This window comes from Salmo salar, chromosome 26, assembly GCF_965601325.2.
Source record: "Salmo salar chromosome 26, fSalSal1, whole genome shotgun sequence".
Lineage (NCBI taxonomy): Eukaryota > Metazoa > Chordata > Actinopteri > Salmoniformes > Salmonidae > Salmo > Salmo salar.
The window spans coordinates 34,665,782-34,688,040 of NC_138316.1; the positions used below are offsets into that span (position 1 = coordinate 34,665,782).

Sequence of the window (22,259 nt, forward strand, 5' to 3'; positions counted from 1 at the left end):
TGTGTGTGTTAGTGCATACAATCTGAATTGCTTTTATAAAATAAACAGACACTCTTAAACTTCATAGTTGCAATAAACGTGTTTACAGCCAACGTCAGTATAAACTACAGTAATTTAGTTGACTCTTTGGGCGTGATGACTGTCCAGAAATAATGCTCTGTTCCCGACTTCCCAACTGTACAATAGCAGAATAATTCATAAAACACTCATTAAGGCTAGACTAAATCATCTCAACCTTTTTGAATGAAATTCGATGTCCATTTTGGTGTCCCGTACATGTTGGGACTAGGAAGTAGTCTGGCCAGTCCAGTGTGAACCACAGAAGACAACCCATGGGTTTGTCCTAAATGGTACCCTAATGCCTTTTGACCAGAGCCCCATGGGTCCCTGGTCAAAAGTAGTGCACTAAATAGGGAATAGGGTGCTTTTTGGGATACATACCATTGATGACCACTCTACCGCTCTGTTGTAACACTGTCCGACCCCTGGGGGATTTCCATTGTGGGTCAGACCATAGTCCTGTCTGTGTCTCACCCATCCAAACATTCCCTGGCTGCGTCCCAAATGGCACCCATCTAAATATGGTACCTTTGACCAGGGCACATAGGGCTCTGGTTAAAAGTAGTGCATTATATAGGGAATAGGGTGCTTTTTGGGATACATGCCATTGATGACCACTCTACCGCTCTGTTGTAACACTGTCCGACCCCTGGGGGATTTCCATTGTGGGTCAGACCATAGTCCTGTCTGTGTCTCACCCATCCAAACATTCCCTGGCTGCGTCCCAAATGGCACCCATCTAAATATGGTACCTTTGACCAGGGCACATAGGGCTCTGGTTAAAAGTAGTGCATTATATAGGGAATAGGGTGCCATTTGGGACAGGGCATCTATGACCCAATACAAGACTCTCCTGGCAGGGCAATAGACTGGTGTTTATAGTAGTAATCAGACCCTCTTAGCGCCTCATCTCCCTGATATTAACACAGGCTGGTATGTCTAGCCCCTGGCCAAGGCTTTCAACTACACTCTGACTATATGTTAGCACTGTGTGTGTTTGTGTGTGGTTTTACTATCCTTGTCACAAAATCTTAGTCACAAAATGTTACATCTAAATAAGATGTTTGGTGCAGTATTTCTCAATTGTAAAAATGTGCGTGAAAACGAGTCATCTATAATTGAATGATAACAAACACTTAATTGAAGAATCCCTACTGTTGACCAATGACCGACGAAGGGCCGTAGGCTCCGAACATCGTCTTTCCTTGAAAAAAAGCTCTATGTGCACGAACGGCCCAAAAAACCCTTGCCGAAGAACAAAACAAACAAAAACATCACAAAATGTAATAATATACAGTGCCCTCAAAGTAATAATCAATAGAGAAATATCTAATTTACATAAGTATTCACAACCCTGAGTCAATATTTTGTAGAAGCACCTTTGGTCCGATTACAGCTTTGAGTCATCTTGGGTATGTCAGTATCAGCTTTGCACATCTGGATTTGAGGATTTTCTCCCATTCCTCCTTGCAGATTTTCTCAAGCTCTGTTAAATTAGATGTGGAGTGGCTATGAACAGCAATCTTCAAGTCTTTCCACAGATTTTCAATGTGACTCAAGTCTGGGCTTTGGCTGGGCCACTCAAGGACTTTCACATTCTTCTAAAGAAATTCCAGCATTGCTTTGGCTGTATGCTTGGGGTCATTTTCCTATTGGAACGTAAATCTTCACCCCTGGTCAAAGGTCTTTTGCACTCTAAAGCAGGTTCTCATCAAGGATTTTCCTGAATTTTGCTCCATTCATTGTTCCCTTTATCCTTACCAGTGTCACGCCCTGGCCATAGAGACGGTTTTATTCTCTATTTTGGTTAGGCCAGGGTGTGACAAGGGTGGGCATTCTATGTCCTTTTTTCTATGCTTTGTATTCCTTTGTTTTGGCCTGGTATGGCTCTCAATCAGGGACAGCTGTACATCGTTGTCGCTGATTGGGAGCCATACTTAGGCAGCCTGTTTTCCTTTGGGGTTTTGTGGGTAGTTGTTTTCTGTGTTGACCTGGTAGAACTGTTGGCTTTTGTTTTCTTCTTTTATTTAAAGTGTCATTAAAGTTAATATGAGCACTTACCACGCTGCATCTTGGTCCCCTCTGTTAGACGATCGTTACAACCAGTCTCCCAGTCCCTGCCGCTGAAATGCTTCCACCACCATGCTTCATGGTAGGGATGACGTTAGACGGGTGATGAGCTGTGCCTGGTTTTCTCCAGACAACACTTTTCATTCAGGGAAAAAGGTTACATTTTTGTCTCATCAGACCACAGAATCTTTTGCTTATGCTCTGTCTTACAGGAGCCTTTTTGCAAATTCCAGGCATGCTGTTATGTGCATTTTTCTCAGGAGTGGCTTCTGTCTGGCCACTCTCCCATAAAGCCCAGATTGGGGAAGGGCTGTAGAGACTGTTGTCCTTCTGGCAGGTTCTCCCATCTCAGCCAAGGAACTCTGTAGTTCTGTCAGAGTGGTCATTTGGTTCTTGATCACCTCACTGACCAAGGTCCTTCTTGCCCGGTTGCTCAGTTTGGTCGGACGCCCAGCTCTAGGCAGAGTCTGGGTAGTTCCATACTTTTTTCCATTTCCCCATGATAGAAACCACTGTGCTCTTGGAAACTTTCAACATTCTAGAAATTGTTTTATACCCTTCCCCAGATATATGCCTCATCACAATTATATCTTGCAGATCTACGAACAGTTCCTTGGACTTCATGGTATAGTTTCTGCTCTGATTGTCAACTGTGGGACCTTATTTAATCATGACCAAACAATTGAATTGGCCACAGGTGGACTCCAATCAAGTTGTAGTGACGTCTCAAGGATAATCAAAGGAAATTGGATGCACCTGAGCTCAATTTGGAGTGTCATAGCAAAGGGGTGTGAATACTAATGTAAATTAGATATTTCTGTATTTAATTTTCAATAAATTTGCTAACATTTCTATAAACATGTTTTCACTGTCATAATGGGGTATTGTGTGTAGATGGGTGATAAAAAATTCAGGCTGTAACACAACAAAATGTGGAATAAGTCATGAATACTTTCTGAAGGCACTGTATGCACAAAGAGTTTCCAACTGTTGGGGAGCAAGCGGATGCACACACACACACATTTTGAATGGGAATCAACTGTTTGGTCCACACAAGGATTTTAAAACGTGTGTGTGTGTGTGTGTGTGTGTTTGGCAAGAGGAGAGACAGAGAGTGTGTGTGCGTGTGTATGTGTGCGCATGTCTGTGTATGTGCACGAACACGTGTATGTGGACACAGTGCAAGTGCACCGTAAAAGCAAAGGTTGCACACAGAAACAACAGTTGCCAGCTGGAGTGCTCCATGCATCTGAGATGAATAACATCTGCTTTACAGTGTGTTTAGGATAGATGGATCAGAAGAGAGTGTAACCCTCTCTGTTCTCTCTCTGCAGGCTGCAAACCAACCCTCTACTCCCCCAACAGCTGGCCAAGATGAGCTCATTTGTTATGGTTGGGGTTGTGATAGAAGATAGGGATTCTGTAATGAGAGGGGCCCCATAACTACACAGCAGGCAGAAGTCAACAGAAAGTGAGTAAGTAAAACAAGCTTACATTTTCATTTTGGGTTCTAATGGGGGTGCAATAGTTGAACTAAACTCAGGAGGCATTTCTAAGTTATATTCTTCAGTAGTCAATAGGTACAGTGTTGGGACTGTGACACATTTTTTGTTGTTTTGGCTCTGGACTATGAGGTTAAAATGCAGACTGTCAACTTTAAGGGTATTTTCATCCCTATCGGGTGAACCACAAAAAAAATTACAGGACTTTTTGTACATAGTCCCCCCATTTTAGGAGACCAAAATTCACTTATGTGTACTAAAGTAGTAAAAAGTTAAGTATTTGGTCTCATATTCATAGCACACAATGACTACATTAAGATTGTGACTTCACAAATTAGTTCGATGCATTTGCTGTTTCTTTTGCTTGTGTTTACGATTATTTTGTGCCCAATAGAAATTAATGGTAAATAATGTATTGTGTCATTTTGTAGTCACTTGTATTGTAAATAAGAATAGAATATGTTTCTAAACACTTCTACATTAATGTGGATGTTACCATGATTACGGATAATCCTGAATGGTGAATAATGATGAGTGAGAAAGTTACAGATGCACAAATATGATATCCCCAAGACTTGCTAATCTCTCATCATTACAATAACAGGGAGGTTAGCATTTGGGGGGAGGTGGAGGGGTGATATTTGTGCATGCACTAATATTTATTCACAATTAATTAATGATTATCTGTAATCATTGTAGCATCCACATTAATGTAGAAGTGTTTAGAAACATATTCTATTCTTAATTACAATGAAAGTGACTCCAAAATGACGCAATATGTTATTTACCATTACTTTCTATAGACACAAAATAATCGTAAACGCAACCAAAACAAACAGCAAATGCATCCAACAAATGTCTAAAGTCACAAGCTTGATGTAGTCATTACGTGCTAAGAAATATGGGACCAAATACTACACTTTTGACAAATGTAATCCACATATACTGTAAATTAATTTGTCAAAATGCTTTTGATCCCCTAAAATGGGGGACTATGTCGAAAACGGTTCACCCGATATGGATGGGAATACCCTCAAATTAAAACTGACAGTCCGCACTTTAACCTCATAGTCATTGCATCATTGAAAATCCAAAGTTCTGCAGTACATAGCCAAAACAACAAAAAGGTGTCACTGTCCTAATACTTTTGGAGCTCACTCTATATATCATTATTTAAAAGTCAACAAATGTATATGCCCCTTTAAAGTTTTAGAGACTCTGGGGAAAGTGACTCAATTCATGCAGTGTATTAGAGCATGTCAGTTATTATTTCTGCTGACCTGGCAATTATGCATTGGATCCGTTTATAATGAAATCAAATGGTCAGATGGATCGGCTTTGCTTTGTTTCTAATACATTCACACAACCGTAAATTACTTAAGGTTTTTGGGAAAACTTGTAGATTATTTTCATATATTCTTTTGAAGCCAAGTACTTGGGTATGGTTTTTGTGTCATCATTGCGGTCAGAATCCATGGTGCCACTATAGCCACAGGCGGGTACCTTTTTTGAGGACGGTCCAAGAACTCCGCATACTTACCATTTTTTTCTGCTGAACATCCATAAGAAACTGCATCTCTCCCTTTTCTTTGATATAATATTTAGGGGTTTAATAAAACTCGAAGAAGAAAAGTCACGCGGCATTGTACGAGCTAGTTGTAAAACTGTAAGTAAATAATAATCACCACATGAAGAATATCATAAAACAGATGATAAATTAACGGTGTCAGGTTGAAAAAGATTATTCTGATTCAGGTTGATAAATTATATTACTCGTATCGTCGCTACGTAGTTTGATAAGTTGTTTTACTGGAATCGTCGCTCTGTGTAAGTAATGTCAGGTGTGCAGAACAGGAGGCAGTATCATATTCCTTACCGACTTCCTGGGAAATTGCCTCTATAGGTTTCTATGTTATAATCAAAGACTATTAAGATCAAGAAGTCTAATTGAGATGTTGACTCAAAACACATGTATTGTTACCTATTGAATATTTTGAGTACTGTTTTTTTTGTGACCAAATGTTATTTTTTTTAATAATCTGTAAAACACAAAACACATTGAAATGTAATAACCTACAAACACAACAACCCCTACCCTTCACCCCATGGCAAACCTCTGAGAAATGAACAGGAAAAAAGACTATAGACATGAAATGAAATCGCCTTTCAGATCTAGTATTCAGGGAAATGAACTGCAGTAAAATGTTTTAGATGGATTTAATTGTATTATGCATTTAGTTCCCGTATTCACCCTGATTAAATAGACTGTATTTGGGTCAGAAGCACAGACATCTGGAGCAAGAGCACAGACAAATTATTGCTAAATTAAGATGTTGTTTTCACATCAGCTTTTGACTAGGAGCCAAAGTTTACTACGTAGTAAATAAAACAAAACAAAAATGTTAATCTACAACCATTGCAATGCTCAAACAGTGACATAAACTTCAGTTGCAGATTTGCCATACAAAACACATGATACTGCCACCTATTGGCAGTTTATAGATACGACTACTGTTAATATGCAAGTGGAACGTAACAGAATTAGGGCTAGGGAGATAGGCACTAGCCTCTCTCCCCCCTGCTGCTAGTGCCTAACTGGGATCCTTGAAGTTTAAATGTTAAATGGTTAAGATAAGGGTTAAGGTTAGGGTTATCGTTAGGTAAGGTTTATGTTTATGGTTAGGGTAAGGGTAAGGACTACGGTTAGGGTTAGGGTTTAGGGTAGGGAGATCCCAAGGATCCTGGATAGCACTAGCTGTGGAGAAATGTCAGGGGGCTGAGATTGGGGTCAGTCAAAGTCAGTGGTTCCCACACCCTTTACAGCTCTTAACATGTTTTTCTTAGACCCACCACATAATCTAAATCAATGTGTCTGAACAGGCCCCAGTCTTTAGCCGCGACCCAGAGGGAATTATCTGTGACCCTCCTCTGAGTCCCGTCCCACCATATGGGAACCACTGGGAAGGGGGTCCAGTCAAGACACCATCCCAACTCTATTTGTGCACCTTCTCCCTGCATTGTGCACCTTCTCCCTGCATTGTGCACCTTCTCCCTGCATTGTGCACTGGTTCGTTCCCACTCAAGGATTTCAAATAATTGAAATGGTGGTTGAATTGGCTGAACAGATATCAGTCCAGTCCTTTTATATCCATGAGGGGAGTGAACAAGTGCACACTTCGGGGAGAAGGGAGAGTATTATAATTAGGCTAAAGACACTATACTCGTACTATACTATACACTATACTCGTACTCGTTAGGCTAAAGACACTATACTCGTACCCCAGAGCCTTATATTTGCTTGTATCCTCTGTGGTTCAGTGACAAGGATGATGGTGGCTCACCCTCTCCCACTGTTGGCGATATTGCTTCAGCTGCTCCTCTCCTGCTTGCCCGCCCTCGGATACTCCAACAGATTCTTCTACCAAGACATTCTCAACGGAAACGGCAATGGAGAGAGTAGGAGCATACACTTATGTTTTATGAATGAAGAGTTGAACATGAGTACATGCCTTAGGTAGGGGCAATGCATCCACCTTCCATGTAACATACACATAAATGTTTTGCAATTGAAAACGATAGTGAGCCTTTCTTATTGAACAAGTCCAGGTAGTTCCTCCCTCTTTCAGGCCCTTGGTGCCTAATGAACACGACCCATAAATGGCTTATCAATTCAAACTCTCTGAGGAGGTTGCACAGACCCAAATGAAGTCTGACTAACTGCTGTTTTGTGTGTATTTTCCTTTCTAGTCCACTTTAACGGTGTAAAGCTCCATGTGGACTCCTCCCAGCCCTCTGTGTTCGCTTTGCGGGGGAGTAACGCAACCCTATCCTGCCGATACTGGTACGAGCCAGAGTTGAGCTCCCCCAGGAGGGTGCGGGTGAAGTGGTCCTGGCTGCCCGTCATGGGGGGCCATGAGACAGACGTTCTAGTGGCCATCGGGCCCCGCATTCACAGCTTTGGGGATTTCAGGTACTCTATTCTTGATGCAGGCCCGTTCATTCTAAAACAATTAAGATCATGTGTGTATAGTGAGTGTTTTTATTTCTATACTGTAGTTCTTAAGCTCCCGCCTTTGATTTTTATAGTTTTTTTTATTTTGTATTCCTTTCATTTTTATACTGTCATTCTTTCATTGTCATTCTTTCATTGTTATAATTGTGTCACAAATTCCGTATTATGTACCTTGCATTTCTTTTCCTGCATTTTTGTGAATTCAGGGCTTCCTCGCAAAGACACATCTGTCGAAATGGGACTTCACTGTATAAATAAAGGTTAAATAAAAAAAGGCTTAATTCACACTCGGCAGAGGTGGAAAAAGTACCCAATTGTCATACTTGAGTAAAAGTAAAGCTATCGTAAAACAGGATTGGTGGGTCCCCTGCGGGACGGTTGAGCTAACGTAGGTTAATGTGATTAGCTGTCACGTCCTGACCAGTAAAGGGGTTATTTGTTATTGTAGTTTGGTCAGGACGTGGCAGGGGGGTGTTTGTTTTATGTGTTCCGGGGTTTTTTGGTCTATATTCTATGTAAGTGTATTTCTATGTTTAGTTAATGGGGTCGACCTTCAATTGGAAGCAGCTGCTCCTTGTTGCTTCTGATTGAAGGTCCTATGTATAGGGGTGTTTTTGTTATGGGATTTGTGGGTAGTTGTCTCCTGTTTTGTGTCTGTGCACCTGACAGGACTGTTTAGTGGCGGTCGTTGTTTTGTATACGTGATTTGTTTGTTTTTCCTTCTTTTGATTTAATAAAGAAAATGAGTATACACGTTCCCGCTACACCTTGGTCCAATCCTTACGACGCCCGTTACATTAGCATGAGGTTGTAAATGACTCAATAATTGTTTTTAAGCCACCCAGTAAAATACTACTGGAGTAAAAGTCCAAGAGTATCTGGTCTTAAATATACATACAGTAAGTATCAAAAGTCAATGTGAATGCTTTAAATTAAATTCCTTATATTAAGCAAACCAGACTGTCAGATTCTAGATTTAAAGACAGCCAGGGGCACACTCCAAAACTCAGACACAATTGGCCAACGCAACATGAGTTTAGTCCACCAGAGCAGACATGGGGGTGATTGTGTGTTATATTGATAAGTGTGTGAATTGGACACTTTTTGCTGTCCTGCCTGAGCATTTCAATGTAACAAGCACTTTGGGGTGTCAGGAAAAATGTATGGGAATAAAAAGTGTATTTTCTTTAGGAATGAAGTGGAGTTAAAGTTGACAAACATATCAATATTCAACTGAAGTGCAGATACCCCAAAAACTACGTAGGTAGTACTTCAAAGTATTTTTATTTTGTTACTTTACACCACTGACACTCTGGGCTGTATAGATGAGGAAAATGCATTTCACACAACTGTTGTGATACAATGGATAATTTTCTGCACAAAAATGTTTATACATCTGTTGAACACATTGATGATAACAAAGTCTTCTATTTATCTGTCAGGGACCGGGTGTATCTCAGACAGGACTCACCAGGAGATGCTTCGCTGGTCATGACTGAACTCCAGCTCAATGACACGGGTCGTTACCGCTGTGAGGTCATCGACGGGCTGGAGGACAAGAGCGCCACTGTCGACCTCGAGCTACGAGGTAGACTATATTATAGTGCCATCCAGCCCCTCCCATCACTACTGTACTCACACACATTAAAGGTGCAATCTGCAATATTTACAGCTATTATGTGGTCATTTAAAATAATTAAATATTATATAGCCTATCCATTGATTCTTGAAAAATGTGCTTAGTACTGTTCATCTGCCTTATCCCATCTTATTGATGTCATGTACTGTCATGCACTACATCTAAAGTTCCCTCTATGGGTTGAAGTGTTACATTGGTCCAGCCCCATCTCTCAGCTTCAACTAAGTTAGGCTAACCAAGTAAGGCTGCTGTTTGGCTGAGAAACTAATGAAGGATTATGCCTTTAAAGTCATTACATATCTCTTGCTCCCCTCCAGGTGTGGTGTTTCCCTACCAGCCTCCTCACGGCCGTTACAACCTGACCTACCATGATGCTCAGCAAGTCTGCCAGGAGCAGGACTCCACTCTGGCCACCTTCGAGCAGTTGTTCCAGGCCTGGGAGGAGGGGCTGGACTGGTGCAATGCAGGTTGGCTGGCTGACGGGACAGTGCAGTACCCCATCACCAAGCCCCGGAGCCCCTGTGGGGGACTGGGCCTCGCCCCCGGGGTTAGGAGTTACGGTAGACGCCACCGCCACCTTCACCGCTATGATGTCTTCTGTTTCTCCTCCTCCCTCCGAGGTGAGACACACACACTCACTCTCACACACACACACACACACACACACACACACACACACACACACACACACACACACATTATACAGGTACACACAGTATACAGGTACACACACCATACATGTACACACACCATACATGTACACACACCATACATGTACACACACCATACAGGTACACACAGTATACAGGTACACACCATACAGGTACACACCATACAGGTACACACACTATACAGGTACACACACTATACAGGTACACACAATATACATGTACACACAATATACAGGTACACACACTATACAGGTACACACACTATACAGGTACACACCATACAGGTACACACACTATACAGGTACACACACTCTACAGGTACACACACCATACAGGTACACACACTATACAGGTACACACACTATACAGGTACACACACTATACAGGTACACACAATATACATGTACACACACTATACAGGTACACACACTATACAGGTACACACACTATACAGGTACACACAATATACATGTACACACAATATACATGTACACACACTATACAGGTACACACCATCCATGTACACACCATACAGGTACACACTATACAGGTACACACACCATACAGGTGTACACACACTATACAGGTACACACACTATACAGGTACACACACCATACAGGTACACACAATATACATGTACACACAATATACATGTACACACAATATACATGTACACACACTATACAGGTACATACTATACAGGTACACACACTATACAGGTACACACACTATACAGGTACACACCATACAGGTACACACCATCCATGTACACACCATACAGGTACACACAGTATACAGGTACACACAGTATACAGGTACACACTATACAGGTACACACTATACAGGTACACACACCATACAGGTGTACACACTATACAGGTGTACACACTATACAGGTACACACACTATACAGGTACACACAGTATACAGGTACACACAGTATACAGGTACACACAGTATACAGGTACACACATTATACAGGTACACACATTATACAGGTACACACCATACAGGTACACACCATACAGGTACACACAGTATACAGGTACACACAGTATACAGGTACACACAGTATACAGGTACACACTATACAGGTACACACACCATACAGGTACACACACCATACAGGTGTACACACCATACAGGTGTACACACTATACAGGTACACACACTATACAGGTACACACACTATACAGGTACACACAATATACAGGTACACACAATATACATGTACACACACTATACAGGTACACACACTATACAGGTACACACACTATACAGGTACACACATTATACAGGTACACACAGTATACAGGTACACACAGTATACAGGTACACACAGTATACAGGTACACACACTATACAGGTACACACACTATACAGGTACACACACTATACAGGTACACACAATATACAGGTACACACAATATACAGGTACACACATTATACAGGTACACATTATACAGGTACACATTATACAGGTACACACATTATACAGGTACACACACTATACAGGTACACACACTATACAGGTACACACATTATACAGGTACACACACTATACAGGTACACACCATACAGGTACACACACTATACAGGTACACACACTATACAGGTACACATTATACAGGTACACACACTATACAGGTACACACACTATACAGGTACACACATTATACAGGTACACACACTATACAGGTACAGAGATAATGCAGATATAGAGATAAATCACCCTACAACTAGAGTCAAGCACAGTCCATCTATTGTGTAACATTCTGTTATATGCATTTGAAGAAATCTGCAATTGACTCTTACTGTAACTTTCATTTTGTGGTGAACTTTCAGTGAGCTCCCTTAGATGCATAACTTTGAATTGATCACCTTATACACCTCCGGTCTCTGCCATGCCCTCTTCTCCAGGTAAGGTCTACTACCTCCAGCACCCCCAGAAGTTCAACCTCACTGAGGCCCAGCAGGCGTGCCTCAACGACGGGGCCCAGATAGCCAAGGTGGGCCAGCTCTACGCCGCCTGGAAGTTCATGGGCCTGGACCGCTGTGATGCCGGATGGCTTGCTGACGGGAGCCTGCGCTACCCCATCACCAACCCCCGCCGCAACTGTGGCCCCCTGGAACCAGGGGTGCACAGCTTTGGGTTTGCCCCACCGCACCACAAGCACGGAGTGTACTGCTACAGTGCAGGTACGCGGTAAATCTGATATATGTGATAAAAGTACATACCACCCTTAGGTCATACCATTTACATCTCTCGTAGTAGGTAGGGGAACAAAACGAAATCCACGTGAATGAATGTTGACATGCATAGAAATTCAAGATGCTATGGTGAGAGGGCTGTGTTATGATGTAAAGTTATGGTATGGTGTGTGAGGGCCTCTACTGTGGTGAAGGCTTGTCAAAAAATAATTATACTGGGATACGATGGCCTGGTGGTTGTGTTTCAGGGTTATAGTCCTCGCTAGTCTGTCAGCCTCCCTTGTGATTTAGACAAGCAGGTTAGCACCATGGTGAACAACATGCATGTTCCACACAGGGTTAGCCACTCACTGTAACAAAATGAACATTTTGTTCAATATCTTCTCCCTGGATTAGGATGTCCTTGCTCTTTATGTTAAAGGGTATCTTTTTTCTATAAATTTTACCTCATATTCATTATATCTAGGACAATACCAGTCTACATATGGAAATGGAGCGTTTCAATGTTTTGTAGTCAAAAAGATGGAAGAAAGGGTTGTAACCAAATTACTCCCAGTGATGTTGTCTGTAATTTTGAAATAAAAACAAAGACTTTCATACAATGACTTTCCAGTCTTCAAAAATCATTGTTTTAATTTGAAAATGGCTCCCGGTGACATCACAGGGCGTAATTTTCTCAGAACCTTTTCTTCTACCTTGGGTGCATTCGTAAATTCACTCTGGCTATCTACTCCGATTTCAGAGCACTCTCGTCTGAGTGTGCCAGAGCGCAGAATAACTGATGAATTTTGTGTACTCTCAACACCTGTTGAATATGGCCGGTGTCAGTAAACGTCAGCAAAAAAGCATAATTAAATTGTTGCCAGCAGCACAGTTACAATCACCAACACTCTGGATAACATGGTCAGAGGGAAGTGTTCTCTCATTTATGCCTGGAAGTAGCTAGCAAACTAGCTAACTTTAGCCAGTTAGCTTGGGTGCTTGACTGCTGTTGTGAGGCCAGAACGCTCAGAACAACCCTACTCCTCGGCCAGAGCATCCAGTGTTCGCTCTGAACGCTCCGAGAGCAAAACACTCTGAATTTACGATTGGACAATCTGACAACTCTCTGAATTTACAAATGCCCAGAGCACACTCTGAGCGCTCTCTAGCACTCCAGAGTGAATTTACGAGCGCACCCCTTGTTGCCTACAAAACCATTTCACATATACAGACACTGGTATGGTGCTGGATGTAACAAATATGAGGTTAAACTGAAGTGTTCCTTGAATTAATCTATGACTGATCCTCTAATGTCATGTATGAATATTATACGTAATAATAATAATATCATTATAATATTAATATGTTTAATAATTCTGGATCCACCTAAATCTTGCTGTAGGCTATAATGTGATCCATCACTAAGTATGAATGAATCTGTATTTAAACTCTGACCTCAGTTTCAACTGCAATATTATGCATATTTTTATTTATACTTCATGTATTGTATTTATCTGCTGTACTCTCTTTGTAAACATATTTGTGTATGACATAGGAGCTGAACTCAGAATTAATAAGTAATTCATTCATTCATTATCAAGAATAACCAGTTCTGTGATGATTTATAAATTGTTTTTATGTTTATCTCAAAAACCAGTACTTATCTTTTATACTGTATGGCCTGTACCTCACTTGGTTGGTTGGTTTGATTATGTAGGTGGTGGGTTTTAACATGGTTTTAGATGATAACGGATACGTATACTAACTTATTTTTGTAAAATAAATAGTCAACATTTTGATTCATGTGTTAATGATTTTGCTTACGTTGGAGGCATGCTTGGTTTGTTTGTGTTTTTATAATGTTCAATTCAAACATTAAATCCTTGCACATGTACCAGGCTTAGCAGTGTTACTTCCTCGCTCACAACATCCTTACCAGTACTTGATCTTGCGCCCTCTGCCTCGCCAACACTGGTGACCACCCTGCTTGACAACGTACTAACCAGTTGCGCCACAAAAAAAAAGATCCAATTCAATGGCACTATTGGCAACATTTCAAGCTGCGGAGTGAGCTAACAGCACGATCTTATCTCCGAGCTAACAGCACGATCTTATCTCCGAGCTAACAGCTCGATCTTATCTCCGTTACACTCACCCCAGAGGAAGCTGGAGGGAGGAGCTATAGGAGGACGGGCTCATTGTAATGACTGGAATGGAATGAATGGAACAGAGTCAAATGTGGTTTCCATATGTTTGATGTGTTTGACACAGTTCCATTTATTCCATTCAGCCAATTACAACGAGCCCATCCTCCTATAGCTCCTCCCATCCGCCTCCTCTGACTCACACACAACCCAGCTAACAATTCCTATGTCTGAAACCTTTGTGGAATGTTATGTTTTAATGTTCTTACGTGAAAGTGTCCAGTTCCAGTTCGGCAATGTTTCATTTACATCAATGAGCACATCACCAAATTATAATTAGCATGTTTTGCCATGAAGTTTTTAACATGTTCAGAAAAACGTTAAGGTTGGGATTCAATGCAGTTGCGGGTTATAGTTATTGAGGCTTTTAAAGGCAATGTTCCCGCGTTTACAAAGATCCCATTCATGATAAACACTGTAAATGTCGGCTCGATCATAAATTGCCTTTAAAAAGTGCAATGCCTATCCCTATAACCCAGGATGGGATTGAATCCTGGTCTAACACTTTGTGTCCTGCTCTACCTCAGCATCCATCTGTTCAAGCATTGCAACACTGCTATTAACAACTTTAATACATGATTACACTGCTATTAACAACTTTAATACATGATTACACTGCTATGAACAACTTTAATACATGATTACACTGCTATTAACAACTTTAATACATGATTACACTGCTATTAACAACTTTAATACATTATTACACTGCTATTAACAACTTTAATACATGATTACACTGCTATTAACAACTTTAATACATGATTTTATTTATTTATTTCACCAGGTAGGCTAGTTGAGAACAAGTTCTCATTTACAACTGCGACCTGGCCAAGATAAAGCAAAGCAGTGCGACACAAACAACAACACAGAGTTACACATGGAATAAACAAGCGTACTGTCAATAACACAATAGAAAAAAGAAAGTCTATATACAGTGTGTGCAAAAGGCGTGAGGAGGTAAGGCAATAAATAGGCCATAGTAGCGAAGTAATTACAATTTAGAAAACCAACACTGGAGTGATAGATGAGCAGATGGTGATGTGCAGGTAGAAATACTGGTGTGCAAAAGAGCAGAAAAGTAAATAAAAACAATATGGGGATGATTGGGTGGGCTATTTACAGATGGGCTGTGTACAGCTGCAGCAATCTGTTAGCTGCCCAGATAGCTGATGTTTAAAGTTAGTGAGGGAAATATACTGCTCAAAAAAATAAAGGGAACACTTAAACAACACATCCTAGATCTGAATGAAAGAAATAATCTTATTAAATACTTTTTTCTTTACATAGTTGAATGTGCTGACAACAAAATCACACAAAAATAATCAATGGAAATCCAATTTATCAACCCATGGAGGTCTGGATTTGAAGTCACACTCAAAATTAAAGTGGAAAACCACACTACAGGCTGATCCAACTTTGATGTAATGTCCTTAAAACAAGTCAAAATGAGGCTCAGTAGTGTGTGTGGCCTCCACGTGCCTGTATGACCTCCCTACAACGCCTGGGCATGCTCCTGATGAGGTGGCGGATGGTCTCCTGAGGGATCTCCTCCCAAACCTGGACTAAAGCATCCGCCAACTCCTGGACAGTCTGTGGTGCAATGTGGCGTTGGTGGATGGAGCGGGACATGATGTCCCAGATGTGCTCAATTGGATTCAGGTCTGGGGAACGGGCGGGCCAGTCCATAGCATCAATGCCTTCCTCTTGTAGGAACTGCTGACACACTCCAGCCACATGAGGTCTAGCATTGTCTTGCATTAGGAGGAACCCAGGGCCAACCGCACCAGCATATGGTCTCACAAGGGGTCTGAGGATCTCATCTCGGTACCTAATGGCAGTCAGGCTACCTCTGGCGAGCACATGGAGGGCTGTGCGGCCCCCCAAAGAAATGCCACCCCACACCATGACTGACCCACCGCCAAACCGGTCATGCTGGAGGATGTTGCAGGCAGCAGAACGTTCTCCACGGCGTCTCCAGACTCTGTCACGTCTGTCACGTGCTCAGTGTGAACCTGCTTTCATCTGTGAAGAGCACAGGGCGCCAGTGGCGAATTTGCCAATCTTGGTGTTCTCTGGCAAATGCCAAATGTCCTGCACGGTGTTGGGCTGTAAGCACTACCCCCACCTGTGGACGTCGGGCCCTGATACCACCCTCATGGAGTCTGTTTCTGACCGTTTGAGCAGACACATGCACATTTGTGGCCTGCTGGAGGTCATTTTGCAGGGCTCTGGCAGTGCTTCTCCTGCTCCTCCTTGCACAAAGGCGGAGGTAGCGGTCCTGCTGCTGGGTTGTTGCCCTCCTACGGCCTCCTCCACATCTCCTGATGTACTGGCCTGTCTCCTGGTAGCGCCTCCATGCTCTGGACACTACGTTGACAGACACAGCAAACCTTCTTGCCACAGCTCGCATTGATGTGCCATCCTGGATGAGCTGCACTACCTGAGCCACTTGTGTGGGTTGTAGACTCCGTCTCATGCTACCACTAGAGTGAAAGCAACGCCAGCATTCAAAAGTGACCAAAACATCAGCCAGGAAGCATAGGAACTGAGAAGTGGTTTGTGGTCCCCACCTGCAGAACCACTCCTTTATTGGGGGTGTCTTGCTAATTGCCTAATAATTTCCACCTGTTGTCTATTCCATTTGCACAACAGCATGTGAAATTTATTGTCAATCAGTGTTGCTTCCTAAGTGGACAGTTTGATTTCACAGAAGTGTGATTGACTTGGAGTTACATTGTGTTGTTTAAGTGTTCCCTTTATTTTTTTGAGCAGTGTATAAGTCTCCACCTTCAGCGATTTTTGCAATTTGTTCTAGTCATTGGCAGCAGAGAACTGGAAGGAAAGGTGGCCAAAGCAGGTGTTGGATTTGGGGATGACCAGTGAGATATACCTGCTGGAGCGCGTGCTATGGGTGGGTGTTGTTGTCATGACCAGTGAGCTGAGATAAGGCGGAGCTTTACCTAGCATAGATTTATAGATGACCTGGAGCCAGTGGGTCTGGAGGCGAATATGTAGCGAGGGCCAGCCGACTAGAGCATACAGGTCGCAGTGGTGGGTGGTATAAGGGATGGCACTGTGATAGACTGCATCCAGTTTGCTGAGTAGAGTATTGGAAGCTATTTTGTAAATGACATCGCCGAAGTCGAGGATCAGTAGGATAGTCAGTTTTACGAGGGTATGTTTGTCGGCGTGAGTGAAGGAGGCTTTGTTGTGAAATAGGAAGCCAATTCTAGATTTAATTTTGGATTGGAGATGTTTAATATGAGTCTGGAAGGAGAGTTTACAGCCTAGCCAGACACCTAGGTATTTGTAGTTGTCCACATATTCTAAGTCAGAACCGTCCGGAGTAGTGATGCTAGTCGGGTGGGCGGGTGCGGGCAGCAAACGGTTGAAAAGCATGCATTTGGTTTTACTTATGAACGGTTGGAGGCCACAGAAGGAGGGCTGTATGGCATTGAAGCTCGTTTGGAGGTTTGTTAACACAGTGTCCAAAGAAGGGCCAGATGTATACAGAATGGTGTCGTCTGCGTAGAGGTGGATCAGGGAATCACCCGCAGCAAGAGCGACATTGTTGATATATACATAGAAAAGAATCGGCCCGAGAATTCAACCCTGTGGTACCCTCATAGAGACTGCCAGAGGTCCAGACAACAAGCCCTCCGATTTGACACACTGAACTTTGTCTGAGAAGTAGTTGAAGTGAACCAGGCGAAGTAGTGAACCAGGCGAGGCAGTCATTTCAGAAACCAAGGCTGTTGAATCTGCCGATAAGAATACGGGGATTGACAGAGTCGAAAGCCTTGGCCAATTAGTGAGAGAGAGCCTCAAATAACCCCTTAATTTGTATATATCCACTGTGTACATTAATTGTGGCAAAGTTGGTCAACATGTAAACGCAAGTCTGACCATTTTTATCCCCATTATGCAACACATTTGGAAAGGTGGTGACCAACAATGGTCAACGACTTTATAAAACAGAGCCACTCGTACACACGCAATTCCTAATGAGGCATGTACAACTACCTTACCCTATCACAAACCCAAAATACGTTGTTTTACTCCATTGATTGTAAACAAACAATGTATCCCTTCAAAACATGGTTAAAACTATAATTTAGATCTCATGGACTGTCTGCCTTTGCACCTCTGGTTACATTGCTCCAGTCCTATCCTTCAGCTTTATTGCAATTCCAGTGGCAGGGCTGTTGTTTGGCTGAAAAATCTAATTACATTACAGTGATTACATATCTCTTGCTCCCCTCCAGTTGTGATGTTTCCCTACCAGCCTCCTCACGGCCGTTACAACCTGACCTACCATGATGCTCAGCAAGTCTGCCAGGAGCAGGACTCCACTCTGGCCACCTTCAAGCAGCTGTTCCAGGCCTGGAAGGAGGGTCTGAACTGGTGCAATGCAGGTTGGCTGGCTGACGGGACAGTGCAGTACCCCATCACCAAGCCCCGGAGCCCCTGTGGGTGACTGGGCCTCGCCCCCGGGGTTAGGAGTTACGATAGTCGCCACCGCCACCTTCACCGCTATGACGTCTTTTGCTCCTCCTCCCCCCTCCGAGGTGAGAGATTTTTAGACTTCTGTACATCCCATAGAAAAAGATCAACACTGTGTAACTGTATGTGTACACTCTTAGGAAAAAAAGGTTCCAAAAGGGTTCTTCGGCTGTCCCAATAGGAGAACTCTTTTAGGTTCCAGGTTGAACCATTTTTGGTTCCAGGTAGAACCCTTTTGGGTTTCATGTAGAATCCTCTGTGGAAAGGGTTCTACATTGATCCCAAAAGGGTTCTTCAAAGGGTTCTCCTATGGGGACAGCCGAAGAACAATTTTAGGTTCTAGATAACACCTTTTTTCTAAGAGTGTAGCTTTAGATATGCTAAGCTTGGATTTGGATGGGTAGACAATACAGTTTCCCTTTCTCTTCTCCAGGTAAGGTCTATTACCTCCAGCACCCCCAGAAGCTCAACCTCACTGAGGCCCAGCAGGCGTGCTTCAACGACGGAGCCCAGATAGCCAAGGTGGGCCAGCTCTACGCTGCCTGGAGGTTCATGGGCCTGAACCAGGGGTGCGCAGCTTTGGGTTCCCCCCTCCATACCAGAAGCATGGGGTGTACTGCTACAGTGCAGGTATGCAGTAAATCTGATAGATGTGATAAATCTACATATCTCACATCTCTTCTAGTATGGTAACAGATCACAATCCACAAATGAATAGGTGTATCTCATGAATAGAAATTCTAGAATTACTATATTAGGATGCGAAGGTTGTGTTATGGTGTGAAGTTCTGAGAATTTCTAATGTAGCTGGGGCCTGCTAAAAACAACTGGGAGAATTATCTGTCTGTACTTAGTGGCTGTACATGTTTACTATGGTCCTCCTTGTGAGCAGCCTCCCTTGTTATTTACACCAGCAGGTTAGCAGCACCATGGTAAACATGCATTTCTCACACAGGATCAAACACTCACTGCATCTAGCCTGTGGTCAACGAGATCAGGAACATTTGTCATAGTCCACCATTCAAGGACTTGAGATTTCCTTGCTCTGTTTTTTTGGCGGTATTTGATAGGGACAGATATAATCTAGAGATTGAATGAACAACAGTCAGATGCAATGCACCATCATACCTGAGCTAATTTCCAGTGGTTGTCCTCAGATTAACATTGAAGTACACTAGTTAGTATTAAAACATCTACACAGTTGTTCTAATGTCATGAGCCAGATCTTTACAGTATGCATATCTATGACTGTTGATAGATGTGTCACAGTGTTATATTGTAATATAATGTATGACTACTATACCTACATTTTGGACCAATAATGGTCAACAACTTTAGTACATTATGGACCTATCTAAATCTTGCTGTTGCCTATAATGTGATTCCTCACTGTGTGAATGAACCTGTAGTTAAACCCGGACCTCAGCTTCAACTGTAATATTATGTGTATTGTTAGTTAAACTTCATGTATTGTATGCATTTACTCTTCTCTCTTTGTAAACATTTTCCTGTACGACATAGGAGCTGATCTCAGCTGATATTTTTGTTAAATAAATTGTCTACCTTAAGAGGCTTTTGATTAATGTGTTAATGATTGTGAGAGGCATGCTTGGTTTGTTTGTGTTTTTAAAACCATTTAATTCAATCCAAAAATGTAATCCTTCACACACAATCCGCAAAGCCGAAGACAGGAAAGACTAGTAACATCCGTGTTTGGGAAACAATGTCTAATATTGTAGTATAGAAAACGACTAGAAACAACTTATTTCTTTATATCCCTGCCTTGTTTTCCAACCATATAGACGGATAGAGGGCACACTTGCCAGTTTTTGCAAAGCCTGTTTTTGCATGGGCAGCGCCAGGGATTAAAGAGGCAATCTGCAGTTGCTACATTCATTTTTAGACTTTTTAATGAATTATAATTACCCATTGATTCATGAAAAATATAATTTATACAGTAGATGAGCTTAGTTTAACTGTCGCAACCCATTAGAACCCAAAATGTAAGATTGTTTTACTCCATTGTTTGTAAACAATGTACAAGTAAACAATCACTTTGTAGCTTCAAAACATAGTTAATTAACCAACCATGCTATTTTGTTAGTTTTTTTGCGTTGTTTGTAACTTATTTTGTACATAATGTTTCTGCTACCGTCTCTTATGGCCGAAAAGAGCTTCTGGACATCAGAACTGAGATTACTCACCTCAAATTGGAGGAGTTCTAATTCAATGAGTCGGACGTGAGGGATATACTACAGACACCCGCCCAAGCCCAGATCCCCGTGATTCTTAGGAAAATGAAACATAGCTTTCGAGGAAAGACATCAGGATGCCTTGTGAGGATCAGGCAACGAATGGCTAATCTGCCCTTGCCGTCTGTTCTGCTAGCTAATGTACAATCGCTGGAAAATAAATGGGACGAACTGAAAGCACATATATCCTACCAACGGGACATTAAAAACTGTAATATCTTATGTTTCACCGAGTCGTGGCTGAACGACGACATTAAGAACATACAGCTGGCGGGTTATACACTCTATCGGCAGGACAGAACAGCAGCCTCTGGTAAGGCCCGGGGTGGGGGCCTATAAATATTTGTAAACAATAGCTGGTGCACGATATCTAAGGAAGTCTCAAGGTTTTACTCGCCTGAGGTAGAGTATCTCATGATAAGCTGTACACCACACTATCTACCTAGAGAGTTTTCATCTGTAATTTTTTTGTAGCTGTCTACATACCACCACAGACCGAGACTGGCCCTAAACCGGACTCAATGAGCTGTATTCCGCCATAAGCGAACAGGAAAACGCTCACCCAGAGGCGGCGCTCCTAGTGGCCGGGGACTTTAATGCAGGGAAAGTTAAATCAGTTTGACCTAATTTCTATCAGCATGTTAAATGTGCAACCAGAGGGGAAAAAAATTCCAGACCACCTTTACTCCACACACAGAGACGCGTACAAAGCTTTCCCTCGCCCTCCATTTGGCAAATCTGACCATAACTCTATCCTCCTGATTCCTGCTTACAAGCAAAAATTAAAGCAGGAAGCACCAGTGGTCAGATGAAGCAGATTCTAAACTACAGGACTGCTTGGCTAGCACAGACTGGAATATGTTCCGGGATTCTTCCGATGGCATTGAGGGGTACACCACATCAGTCACTGGCTTTATCAATAAGTGCATCGATGACGTCGTCCCCACAGTGACTGTACGTACATACCCCAACCAGAAGGCGTGGATTACAGGCAACATTCGCACTGAGCTAAAGGGTAGAGCTTCCGCTTTCAAGGAGTGGGACTCTAACCCGGAAGCATATAAAAAAATCCCGCTATGCCCTCCGGCGAACCATCAAACAGGCAAAGCATCAATACAGGACTAAGATCGAATCGTACTACACCGGCTC

At 42.4% G+C, this 22,259-nt stretch overlaps 1 protein-coding gene across 3 annotated transcripts; it reads left to right on the top strand.

Moving 5' to 3' along the window:
* Positions 1-3,244: 3,244 nt before the first annotated feature.
* On the top strand, positions 3,245-20,429 carry LOC106587817 (hyaluronan and proteoglycan link protein 3). Of its 3 annotated transcripts, none has more exons than XM_082969662.1 (8): positions 3,245-3,601; positions 6,951-7,088; positions 7,380-7,602; positions 9,087-9,232; positions 9,601-9,903; positions 11,876-12,154; positions 18,621-18,923; positions 19,292-20,429. In XM_082969662.1, coding segments are annotated over exons 1-7 (1,302 nt in total). In that variant the 5' UTR covers positions 3,245-3,600; the 3' UTR covers positions 18,833-18,923; positions 19,292-20,429. The 3 variants fall into 3 exon arrangements, with proteins under 3 accessions (XP_082825788.1, XP_082825787.1, XP_082825789.1); XM_082969661.1 differs by having other exon boundaries at positions 3,247-3,605; XM_082969663.1 differs by lacking the exons at positions 18,621-18,923; positions 19,292-20,429 and having other exon boundaries at positions 3,257-3,605; positions 11,876-14,042.
* The last annotated feature ends 1,830 nt before the right edge of the window (positions 20,430-22,259 follow it).